The sequence below is a fragment of the Lithobates pipiens genome, unplaced genomic scaffold (genome assembly GCF_037356315.1).
Source record: "Lithobates pipiens isolate NorthernLeopardFrog02 unplaced genomic scaffold, aLitPip1_a1.2 Scaffold_16, whole genome shotgun sequence".
Lineage (NCBI taxonomy): Eukaryota > Metazoa > Chordata > Amphibia > Anura > Ranidae > Lithobates > Lithobates pipiens.
Genome location: NW_027507748.1, coordinates 270,342,881 through 270,356,454, shown reverse-complemented (window position 1 = coordinate 270,356,454; position 13,574 = coordinate 270,342,881). Strand labels below are relative to the sequence as shown.

Below are 13,574 nucleotides of genomic sequence, written 5' to 3'. Positions count from 1 at the left end.
GGAACGTCCTTCAGGAGTAGCGGGATCGCGCTCGCGCAGCGGCGCGATTCCGATGTGCTCGTGTCACCCGGACACGGCACATCTCAGATCGGCAGGAGGGCTCTGTGATTGGCCCTCCTGATCACATGACGGCCGTGTCCAATCACGGCCGTCATGTGATGTAAACAAACAGCCGGTTGCTAGGCAATCGGCTCTCCTCTCCTCACACGGAAGTCATCGCTGAGGAGAGGAGAGCAGAACGCTGCAGCTGGCTGATGATCAGTGAGTATGGGCTGCTTTTTACAGCTTTTTACTCACTGATCATCAGTGTAGTGTAAACACACAACACACCACACAGTACAAACACAGTCCCCACATATGTCCCCAAAACACACATGTCCCCAAAACATACATGTCCCCAAATAATAAAAACACATGTCCCTAATAATAAAAACATGTCCCCCACATATGTCCCAATGATTATCTGCACACATATGTACGTGATCACCTGCACACATATGTACATGATCATTTGCGTACATATGTCCGTGATCACACAAACCAATTATTATACACTTAACGGAATTTTTTTTACCAAAAACATGTAGCAGAATACATTTTGGCTTAAATTTATGACAAAATTTGATTTTATTGGATTTCTTTTCAAATAGAAAAAAGAAAATATTGTTTTTTTTCCAAATTTCCGCAATTTTTGCGCTTATATCGCAAAAAAAAAAAAAAACGGAGTCGTGAATAAATAACACCAAAATAAAGCTCTATTTGTGCGAACAAAATTATAACAATTTCATTTGGGTACAGTGTAGCATGACCGCGCAATTGTCACTGAAAGCGCTAGAGCGCTGAAAGCTGAAAATTGGGCTGGGAAGGAAGGGGGTGAAAGTGCCCTGTATTGTAGTGGTTAACTATCATTCTACCTCCTTTGGACAGGAATGATATTTCATTCCCTTCCTCCCATTTTGTGATGAGGCAGTGCAACTGTTTACCATGGAAATGACACAAGACAACAGATTTTGGGTGTAACAAAGCAGGTGACTGCAACACAATTATGAAATGTTAGGCAACATGTCATATGTGTCTTGGAATCTGTCTTCACAATGGCAGTCAGTTTCATGTTCAATGATGTTTAGTATGAAGTGTCAACCTATATAAGCATGGTAGTCAAAGATCAAAAACTGGAAAAGGTGTTGAGGCCTTGCAATCCCTGTACGCAAGTGAAAAAGAATACATCCAACATTATACTGTAGGTAAATATTCACATTATAATTTAAAATCTATACCTTCTAAAAATATATTATTGGGTTTTTTTTTGTAAAGTTTGATTCGAGCTTCCATCAGCACCAAAGTTAAAGGCAACTAATCCCAATTAAAGTATTTAATAAATGGAAGAACCAAATGCTGGTGGGACCAGCCACTGTTTTGTAATCTTTGTATTTCAGGACACTTTTTGTAACACATGCATGTGTGAAATTTTATTATGGGAAAATAAAAACTGTTTTATATACATGGTCTTTTCTTGTTAAATTTTGCACCGAAAAAATCCCACCAGCGTTTGGTTCTTCCATTTATTAAAGCGGTAGTAAACCCGCACACTTATTTTTTATTTTTTTTAAACCTGCAAAGCAAAAGGCATAATGAGCTAGTATGCACCGCATACTAGCTCATTATGAAATACTTACATTAGAAGGAGGCCCCGACATCTGGCCCGATCCACGCCGAGGGAGCTGACATGCTCCCTCTGCGTTTCTTCCGGGTATCGCGGCTCCGGCGCTGTGAGTGGCCGGAGCCGCGATATCGTCACTCCCACGCATGCGCGCGGGAGATTTCATTTCGGCCAGCCGGCCACTGCCGGATTTTCAGGCCGAGAACCCCCTTGTGCGCATGCGCCGCTGCAGTCAGCGGCGCATACCGAGGGGAATATCTCCTAAACTGTACAGGTTTAGGAGATATTTTTTTTACCTACAGGTAAGCCTTATTATAGGCTTTCCTGTAGGTAAAAGTTTAAAAATTGGGTATACAACCACTTTAAATAATATTGGGGTTGATTTACTAAAATTGGAAATTGGAGAGTGCAAAAATCTGGTGCTGCTCTGCATAGAAACCAATCAGCGTCTGCTGATTGGCCACCATGCACAGCTGCACTATAACTTGCACTCTTTCGTTTTAGCAAATCAACCCCAGTGTTTTTGGAAATCATAAATAACTCTTTTTAGCTGACTTGTATCTTTTTTTCACAAAAGGAAATCACTTCTTAAAACAATAATTTTTTTTTATTTCTAAAGAAATGTATTATTTGATTTCCCAATGCTTTTGTCATGTATTGAGAATAAACATTTTAGTTCCACATTTGGACTTCACCAGCAACAATTAAAAATAAAAAGTGTACACACAATAATTTATACATCTTTTCAGTTTACTTGAAAAAAATTGACTTTACAACAAATATAAATATGATTTAAAAAACAAGGATTGGCTGTAATTTATTACAAACAATATATTACAAAAAAATCATTGCGTGAATTCTTCCTTCCCTTAAAAAAATGGGATCTTTGGCAGTACGTTTGGTGGGCTGACTTTGAGACATCTTGTTCTTTGCCACTTTAACACAGAATAATTTTAGCCAAAAATCTATCTTGGGAAGAATTTGTCCAGTGCCAACACTATCTTTGATGCATCATTGGAAACATAAATTGTATCGCATATTACAATGAAACAAAACGTTAACATTAAATTAATACTGCTGTATATAAAAAATGATCTTTAAAAAATAAACTGCATGTATGGTACAGTTACAAATGCGCTATAAAAATCACAAGGAAATCTTAAATAATACTGTCTGTATTTAAATGGACATGGTTGTATCATGTAGTCTGACAAAGTCTAAATCCAGTAGACAAAGGCAACCACCAACAGCCTACAATTTAGTTTGTAATGGGTGTGTATATTTATTTCCCCCCTTCCTTTCTCACTTCCTCTTAGACATGTGAACTGGGGCTTTGGCTGACCTTTGTTCCAAATCACTAATTTGATGATGTGTATAGACTGTCGGTCCTCTAAACACAATTGGATGAAGTTGCTGCCTTGTTTAATGAGGCGAAGTAGCTGGATAGCCAATAATGAGAACAGTCACATGACACACAAGCCCACTTCACAGTTGCAATCATGTGTTTTGTGGTCAGGTGGCATGAAATTACATAGGTCTCTTTCTCATGCCACTCTTATCTAGGGACAAGTCATTAGTGTTGACTCTCCACAAAATGTCAACTCAGTTGTACATCATAGCAGGTAAAGCTGTTACAGTTCATATAAATACAGTTTAAAATGTTTCCAATTGAAAATTTACTGTTAGTCCATTGTTCTGCATTTACTGGCTACAATTATCTACATGGAATTTGGCAACATATTCTGAAAATTCGAATGGATATAGTGATGGCTCTGGTGGAAGACTGCTGAAGTAATGAAAGCATATGCTAGATGGCATAGACTGAAAACAATTATTCAAATCCTATTTTTAATTTCTGTTTCACCGTTAACATCTGTTAAACTCAGGTCTGAAGGAGTTTTGAACTTTAAGCTAAAAAAATAAATAAATCCAATTAATTTGCCACATTATGTGGAACACCATAGGGCACTCCTCTAGGCTTTTTCTGTAGCAGGCCAATCCTTGTGATCTACATGAGTGCAAAGGTTTACTATTTTCTTGATAAAAGTGGCAAACCTCTTTAAAAAAAAAAAAAAAAAAGCAAGATCTGTAGAACTTATAAAGTTTGTATATAATTTTCCACATGACTTCACTCTCCCTAACATCCTTTCAACAAGAGCCATCATTCAGTATTTTGAATATATTATAGACCAGCTTCTCCAGCTAGATGACTGAAAGTGATTGTAAAGGTTTTTTTTTTCTTTTAAAATAAAAAAATGCCATACTTAACTGCTCTGTGCAATGCTTTTGCACAGAACAGCACTGATCCTTCCCTTCTGGGGTCCCCCACTGGTGCTCCTGGCTCCTCCTGCCTTCCAAGTGCTCCATAGCAAGCCACTTTCTATGGAAGCACTCATGCGGGCTCAATCCCCAGCTGCGCTGTGTGGCTAGGAGCCCTTCCCTGGCTTCCTTGTAACTGAATTTGATTGACAACAGCAGGAACCAATGGCTCTTACTGAGTCCAGGGGGAGGGATAGTGTGAGCAGTGCTGCTGCTCTCAGGAACAGCACTGGATCGAGATTGGGCTCAGATAAGTACTTAGGGAGTGTAAGGGGGAGCTGCATGTAAAAGTTTTTTTACCTTAAAGCAGAGAATGCATTAAGGTAACAAAAAAAATCTTTAGCCTTTACAACCACTTTAAGGCTCATTTCACAAAGCTTTAACTTTGAGGAGGATAACTGGAGAAGGATCTTTATATTAGTCACGTGACTGTAATTTTTAAATTTCATTGGGCTCAGCTGTGTGAACTGACCCTTTAGTGTTTAGAAGTAAAGAAATAAAATATCCACATGACCAGAATACTAATTTTCATCTAACAGAATGTTTAAAGGAGTATGATAAGGCAGTGATAGCAAGTATTGATTATCACATTAAATTTTTATGGGAAAGCGATTATTTACATTAGGGGTCAACTTGTTGTGTTATGCTTGTTGTATATATGTAAAAATGTCTTGTTCTCTGATGCAACATAGGGTTTGATGAATGTATAAAAAAAATATAAAAGTAGATTTGCCAGAATACCCTTGTGTCACCAACAGTTTACATTAATAGCAATGGGCCTGATTTACAAAGACCTGAGAAAGGGAAAAGATTTGGTTATAACAACCAGTCAAAGGAGGTCCCAGATCTTTTTCCCTATCTACAAACCTTTGTTTTTCATTTCCTCCTGTCTTTACAAATCAGTCAGAGGATGATATCATGGACCGTACTGCATACAATATACCACATTGGAATACATTTTATTGTGCAACACTGCAAATTCATCCCATGGCTTTGTGTATGTTGATCAAATGCTTCCTTTTACTTGGATGTTTGACCTTTCCTTTAAAAACAACCAAAACATTATATTTATGCATTATGTACAAAATAATTGCACTTTTTTTTACAATTTACAGCTATTAAACAAATTCATTTCTACAGCAATCGTTCACTTATTTAAACATTTACAATGGCTCAGTTCAGCTTTGTACACAGTTTTCGGCTCCAGAATTTCCAGTTTCTATGGCAATGTTCCAGCAGCAGTCTGTATGCACCACACAGGTTTGCAGTCTCTCCTATGTATAAGTAATTTCATTTTATCACACTCCATCTACGTGTCATGTCTGGGTCACACAACTCAGGAAAGCCTTCAAATTACCTGGGAAGATGACTGAAAATCAAGTATTGTCACAAGATGAGTGAGAATGCATGGGCTTTTCCCCTTATTCAGAGAGCCTCTCCAGTTCTTAGTGGTTCACATCTGAAATGGATCTTGAATCAATTCCATATAGTAACAACTGAAAGTCCTAGATGTTACCATTGTTTGTAAAGTTCTGAGAAACTGTCCATATTGCTAACATAGGAGGTTAAGTGCAGCATGATATCACCAGGCTTGCAAAGGGCACTGCAACAGAAAAAAGAAAGACTTTCAGAAACGACATTTAATTATGATATATTACCCTAATTTAGCAAAATTATTTTATTGCACCACAAATGAATTTTATGACAGAGCTACTTGGCCATGGAATATGGACATTTACCCTCTACTGTATACACAACTACAGAACGAAGGCCTGTAGGCTTTGAACAGCACAACTATAATATGCACACAAACAGCTTTAAAAGCATTACCAAAATGTAGAATGTACTTTAGGTATAAAACTTTATTGCTCTGGGACTGTGATCTGTAATATTTGTTAATAAAGTCTGTAAGAGATCAAGCAGAGAGAAAAAAAACTGCAAACTTTTAGATTTTTGGTGTATGAAGAACAAACATTGTTAGTAAGATAAGAAGACACACATATAGTATTGCACACCATTAAGACATGGTATTTAGTGTCTGAATATATAATTGCACTGGATGATATTGCATTGTATTGTCAACATAGATAAGAAAAATATGTTTTATCACGGCATCAGAAATTCAGGGATGTAAATTTGTAGATATAATAAAGTCTGCAATGTACATTGGCCTTTTGGTAGTCATTATGAATCTTTCTAAGTACTTGTACTTGCTAAAATGCTGTTTGTACTGTGTCTGTTTAACACTTACAGTTGGTGACACACAATACACGAGTGGTTGCTTTTTATGATGAAGTAATTTAAAAAGCCTAGAGAAAAGTAGCTATGAAGATATTATTAAAATGTTATTTGTAGCAATCAGTCTGTCATTTTTGTTGTGAAAAATATAACACTAATGCCGCGTACACAGGACCGAACTTTCCAGCAGACTAGGTCCGACAGAATCAGTCTGTCGGACATTCCAATCGTGTGTGGGCTAATTTTTTTTTTCATTTAAAAAAATCAGACGGACCTAGAAATAGAACATGTTTCAAATCTGTCCGACGGACTCAATTCAGGAAAACCATTTGTCTGTATGCTGGTCCGAAGGACCAAAAACAACGCAAGGGAAGCTATTGGCTACTGGCTATTGAACTTCCTTTTTTAGTCCCGTCTTACATTATCACATTCAAAAGGAATGGACTTTTCGAAGTGACTTAGGCCATTTTTGTGTGGCCAAGTCTGTTCGTTTGGAAGTCCATCGGAACTCCGCTGAAAGTCCATCGGGAAGACCATCTCACCTTTTCTGACGGAAAGTCCAGTCGTGTGTACGCAGCATAAGACTAATACTGTATATGACCTACAGTTGCCATTATTGTCATCACACAGGTCCAACAAGAAGAACATTGAATTTAAGTAAATAATATAACTATTTACAAAGGTAATGATCATGTGTTTTCGACTTGTATAACAATGCAAGCATTGGATATAAAACCACAATTCCAGTGGAGTCTTTTTATTTTAAGTTTTGAATCCATTTGGGGTTAAAACTTCTATCAGGCATTTAGTTTAAACTTTTCTCCAAACTACTACAAAGTGTTTTTGCTGCTCTTGTTGTAATATATTTCTTCTTATATCTCTGTCCCATTGTTCCTAAGATGGGAAGTGAGCGAATCCCCCATTGGGGACACAGAGCACAATAATAATATGACAAATGTTATAAACCATTTCTACTCTATTCCAAACTAATTTGATGGTTCTTGGGATCAGTTAACAAATATTATTTTGGCCAAATGCCCAAATATAATTGGTGAATAATAAAAGGATGGTTTATTTAATGTTGCCCCTGTCTGGCAGAGCCAGTAACGAAAATGTAATTCCATGTATTCCTCGTCAATTCCTTTTTGCATTTCCCACTCTTTGTAGTCAAGGGAAAAACATTTATCTAACCCCACAAATCATAATCAGTCAGGCAATCAAGCAAATCAAGGCTCCATGGAATACTATTTCCTTGAAAAAGCTTATCAATCCATCTGGTGGGCGCTCAGCCCTAACCAGGCCTGATTAATTATTCATCTTGCCCGAGCTGACTTTGATGCTTGTTGAAACAAGTCCTATAGATGCAGGACATAATTATCTAATCCAAGTACATTAGGATTCAGCCCGTTAAGATGTCACAACTCCCAATAATTACTGCTTCAACGAATGTGTAGCAGCTAAGGCTGAATTAAATTGTCTTCACATTTAAGGTAAAAATAACAGACAACATCTACTTCTATAAACCACCTTCATAGTCTAGACAACATCAGATTATTGACATGTTATGTTGTACCTTATTAAGTATAACTGGGTTGAAATGTTTTTGACATGCCCTAGTCAATGACAAGTACAAGCTACTCTTCACAAGCTACGCCCATCTTCAGTGCAGTCCCTATAATGTTCATGGCAGAGCTATATATTCTTGCCACCGGCTACTAATCTGTGAATAATTAGACCAAACAACCTGAAGTTTAGCCAATACCAGCAAGCCTATCCCCATATAACAATAGAAAACACTGTAAAACTGTCCTAAAATTCCCAATCTCTTCTCATGCCTCTAGTTTGTAGGTGATTATATATATTAATTTGTTATAATTCTATATCAAAATTGTTATATTGTATCTATAGTGCTCAACTTGCAATATGCAAATGAAAAAACAAAAACTAAAGGTAAAACAATATTGTCTGTATTCAGTCATCCACCATATTTAATGTTGTAGTTTTTTTATTGGTGGCTGTTTCAGATACTACAAAAACATAACTAAAACAAAGGTTCCAATTCACCTTAGCTATGTCCAAAACTATAAAAAAAACATTCATCAGAAGTTGTGCTTTAATGTGTTATCCCCAGTGACATCGGTTTTGCACAAAAAAAAAACAGATTAGCAAGTGCTCAGAAGAATGTAAAACTCATGACCAACTCTATGTGCAACCCACCTGTTTACTGGAAGACATGCTTGATAACGTGCTGATGCTGCCAGTATCTGTGACAACCATGGTTGAGGGAAACCGGGATGTGTGTGAATACTGGGGAGGTTCCTGCTTGTGTGCATACACTATGGACATCAAAAGACACAAGAAGAACAAGGGTGAGCCCATCCATCAAAATCCACAGATATCTTCATGATAAACATCAAAATAATCTCAAACACACTACAGGGTGCAGTATAAAAAATAGTAGAAATGTTACCTTCAGTGAGTTAAAATGCTCATTTTTTTTTTAAAGACACTTTTAAACAGACTCTAAAAGTTCTTCTGTGTACAGCCATTGGTTCCCTCAAATTGACATGGCCTACTTGAGCTGTCATTTTCTACAAATGACCCAAGGAGCCTTTCTCTAAAGCAATGTGGTACAGCTGAAGATGATCCACAACTTTGGTTTTCAACATTTTGAAAACGTTAGGATATGTTGAAGTCCCTGGCTGTGCATAAAACAGTCTAGGATAAAATGTGTTATTTACTGCCCACATGATCCAACCTATAATTATCATATTGACAGAATAATTTTGAAAATAAAAATGTTTGCACAGAAATAGCTCTGGCTAATAAAAGACTATAGATAGCACAAATGGAAGATCTGTAATGTTTTTTATTTTATTTTTGTTTTACACCTAGGCCACTGAAAATCCTTAGCAATGATTGGGGATTTGGGAATCTAGACCAGGGGTCTCCAAACTATGGCCCTCTAATTGTTCAGGAACTACAATTTCCATCATGCCTAATCATGTCTGTTAATGCCAGAGTTTTACAATGCCTCATGGGACCTGTAGTTCTGCAACAGCTGGAGGGCCGTAGTTTGGAGATCCCTGAACTAGACAATTCAGCAACTGTTGCTAAAATCTGGTGGTCTTGGGTTTAGGAATTGCTCTCCTCAGATGTAACAAATTTACAAACGTTCAAGCTAAATGAAAACCCACCATTCACCAAAGAAAAAGTGAGGATTCCCGAATTATCCAGATTTGGAAATCAATTCGCTCATCTTTATCAAAAAAATGCATTGTCTGTAAACACTGCTAAAATAAACACTATTTATTGAAAAAAAAATTTTCCTGGATCATTATTGTTGGTCAATAAATAGTTTTTAATCAATAAAAAGTTAATACATGAGAAGAATATTTATCTACTGTATATATGTCAAAAAAGATAATAACTCATCCTTTGCAACTAAATGGCTCATAAATGTATATTGTGAATACGTGCTCTAGGCATGACTCAGACCTTTGACGTTTTATGTGCATTTTAGATTAATCCATCGAGGCAATTCACATCTGTTTGCTTTGTTGAAGTGCATTGATGAAAATAAGACATTTCCGATTTTCTGTGCATTTTCATGTGCTGTGATTCCCAATAATAGAATGAAAATGTGCAACATATGTGAAAGAAAGCGTGAAAAGACAGAAAAAAAGACAGGGGTAGATGTGAACCTAGCCTAACTGACTTAACGTAGAACTATAGACAAAACATTTTTTTTTTTCATTTTGGATAGAGTAAGAGTTATAACCCATCAGATTTTTTTTGCCATCTGTGTCCCATTGCAGATTTCCCTTAATTTCCTATCCCCTACCCAAACAGGAAGTGAGAGGAAATCCCTGCAAGTTAAGAGAATCCCTTGGGGCCCCCCATTGGAACATTTCCCCTCTATTACTGTTCTGGGGACAACCCAGAATTTATGATTTTCATTTATGTTTACTTTCAATAATATTGGTAAACAGAACAAATAGAGAGGGCGAATCTTCTTAATGGGAGCACAGACAGCAATAAAACCTGACAAGCACTCAAATTTTTCTGCACTCTAATGCAAAACTAAAAAAAAAAAAAAAAAGTTTTGCCTTTAGTTATATTTTGTATGTGGCCAGTGACATTTTGGGTCACTAAAGGACCGTTGCCTTATTGCCTTATTGATATTAACCACCAATATTAGTAAGTGAAATTTATATTTTTCCATCCTCTTCCACTGCATATTGTTCGGTGTTCGCCCAAACTTCCAAACAACCAAAGTTCTGCTTGAACTTATGCTTGGGCCTCACCCATCCCTAGTTATACAAGCAAGATCACTGTAGATCTCAAACATTACAAGATTGAGAAATAAATTATCTCCTGTTTACATGAACTCCGTGCCATAACACTGTATTTTAATTTGTGCTTGCTTATTTGAGATACCAACGTCAGGCAGATCTGGTACAAATGTTCTGCTTATGAATACAATTCCTAGAAAGGGCAATAACATTGCTTGAGCACAGTACTTACTGTGTGAATTTTGAAGATGAGTCATTGTGGCCATAAATGGTTGTTGTGCCATGTGACCAGAAGATGTTTGCATGATATGTTGCTGATGTGGGCTGTGCAACTGAGGTGAAAACTGTACCGACTGTAAAGCTGCTAGGCTGCCGGCAACACTGTTGATGACAGGAACAGTCTGTGCCTGACTGGTGTTCAAATCTGGGAACAAGAATGTCACAGGATTATTAAAATGTATTTGACTGTAATCATTCTCATTTCAACAATATAACTGAAAATTTTATACATTTCATACTGGGTTTTAGGCCCCATTCACACCTTAGCATAGCGTTTTCAGGCACAAAATTGCACGTTTTTACCACGATTTTGGTGTTTTTTAACGCGTTTTGCCACAATTTTGCGCAGGGCAAAAGGTCACCAATGTAAAAAGAAGAAAAAAAGAAGAAAAACGCCCAAATCTACCTGATTCAAGCAACAAAGAAGGGTCCAGAACTTGTTTGCGCTTTAGGCGTTCAGCTTCAGGCGACTTGGAGTGGAGATATGAACCATCTCCATTGAGAATAATTGATTTTTTTCCCCTCCACCGTTGGGTAGCTTCAGGCTTCAAGCTACAAAATGCTCAGGTGTGAATGGGGCCTTAAAGCTGCCCTCACACTGCAAGGGTAAAATGCTTGCGGATGAGGGGGGCCAGAAAAGCAGTTTTACTTGCTCCATTTGGGCTGTAAATCCTGTTCTTGCAGCTTCTTCTCCCTAATGCTCAGGCAGACATCATCAAGTACACGCAGTGCTCAGGGCCCTGCACTGGACATGAGGATTCTGAGGGACACACTACTGTCTGAGTATAGAGGAGTAGAGGAGAGTGCCGGCTTCCAGGGTAGGATTGGCTATGAAAAACAGTTTTTTTAAAATACATAAGGTCTTGACAATAATCTGTAGTCTTTTTTAGGACAATAATGCGATCTGCAAAGTGCTTATATGTGTTTTTGTTGTAAAAACCTTGTCTCTGTGCAATGCTATAATCAACAATTTATAATATAGTATAGGTATGGGTCAAATGTATATACCAACAGACAAATTTGGCTATTACACAGACAGTCATATGGCTCCTGCTGCTGTAAATCTACCCTGTGAGGAGAGAGAGGAGAGAACTGCTGCTCTCTGGCACAGCGCTAGATCAAGATTGGGTTTAGGTATATATAAAGGGGTGGGCGAGGGCTGGCAAGGGGAAGGTGCACACCAAAGGTTTTTTTACCTTAGTACAGAGAATGCATTAAGGTAAAAAAAACTCTGCCTTTAGAACCACTTTAAAACATGTCTAGCAGTCTCCTCAGATTGATTACACACAATAGACATTCTAAGTGTAATGATAGGCCATAGATTTCAGAGGATGGCCAAATTTTACATACACAATCCATCGACTGTAAAGCATTGTACACACTAGTAATTTTTTTTTTTCATTCAACCCAGCGTGATGAATGAAAAAAACTGACAGCTCAGGAGGAGCCACTGTACTAACTATCCAACGTTAGTACAGCGATTTCCCCTGCTGTTCTATTGTTTTCTGACGGGGGGGTGGAACCCCCCATCAGAATTTTCTGGTCAGCACTCTTAGCCACTGACTTTTTCACTCATGCCCCTTCAACAGAAGCTGGCTTCTGTCAGACTGACCACAGTACACACGCGCCAAATGTCGGCTGCTTTCTATTTCTATTTTCTAGAAATTGGCCCATGTTTACCAGTCTTTAGGCTTTTCCAGCTTTTGGCTCTGCCCAGCCTTAGCAAATGTTCCTTATTCTAAAGGGGAGAAGATATGTGGTTGTTCTGTTTATCTAAAAAGGAAGCACTTTTATAGGTTATCTAACTGTAGCCAGTCAGAAAAATCTGGAACTCTCAAAGAAATGACTAGGGATGAGCTTCAGGTTCACGTTGAACAACTTCGATTCAGTCCCTGTATGGGCAACCTTTCAGGTTTTTCCTGACCAATCAGTGCTGCCAGCTATAGACGGCAGCACTGATCATTGTACTCTGACAGTGGGGATGGCTCCCCACCATCAGAACACAATGACATAGCTGGATGATTACCTCATCCACATTGAATGACTGTAAAGCCTTCTACACACTAGTAGTTTTTTTTTCATTCAACCCAGCAAGATGAATGAAAAAACTGACAGCTCAGGAGGAGCCGCTGTACTAACTATCCAACATTAGTACAGAGATCTCCCCTGCTGTTCTATTGTGTTCTGACGAGGGGGGTAGAACCCCCCATCAGAATTCTCTGGTCAGAGCTCTTAGCCACTACCACTACCTGAGAATGCTGATTGGGAGCCGATCGGCAGGCCTTTTTCAGTCATGCCCCTTCCACAGAAGCTGGTTTCTGTCAGGCTGACTATAGTACACACGGGCCAAATGTCGGCTGCTTTCTATTGAACTGGCCGATGCCGGACAATATTCGGCCCATGTGTACCAGTCTTTAGACATTTCTGGCTTTTGGCTCTGCTCAACCTTAGCAAACATTCCTTAATCTAAAGGGAAGAAGATATGTGGTTGTTCTGTTTATCTCAAAGGGAAACAAAAGTACCAGGTGACAGGTTATCTAATAGACTGTGGCCAGTCAGAAAAATCTGGAACTCTCAAAGAAATGACTAGGGATGAGCTTCAAGTTCAGGTTGAACAACTTTGATTCAGTCCATGTATGGGCAGCCTGTCAGGTTTTTCCTGATCGATCAGTGCGGCCAGCTATAACCGACAGCACTGATCATTGTATTCTGACAGTGGGGACGCATCCCCACCATCAGAACACAATAACATTGCTGGAGGATTACCTCATCCACATCGAATG

General features: G+C 38.3%; 1 protein-coding gene across 1 annotated transcript in view; it reads right to left on the bottom strand.

Annotated features, from left to right (window-relative positions):
- Positions 1-2,392: 2,392 nt before the first annotated feature.
- The window catches only part of HNF1B (HNF1 homeobox B), a 79,399-nt gene continuing 68,217 nt past the window's right edge, over positions 2,393-13,574 (bottom strand). Inside the window, exons 7-9 of the mRNA XM_077481401.1 lie at positions 10,745-10,936; positions 8,435-8,553; positions 2,393-5,582 (exon numbers count right to left, since the gene is read on the bottom strand). Of these exons, the coding sequence (XP_077337527.1) occupies positions 5,562-5,582; positions 8,435-8,553; positions 10,745-10,936 (332 nt within the window). The 3' untranslated portion in view covers positions 2,393-5,561. The remainder of the gene's footprint in view (positions 5,583-8,434; positions 8,554-10,744; positions 10,937-13,574) is intronic.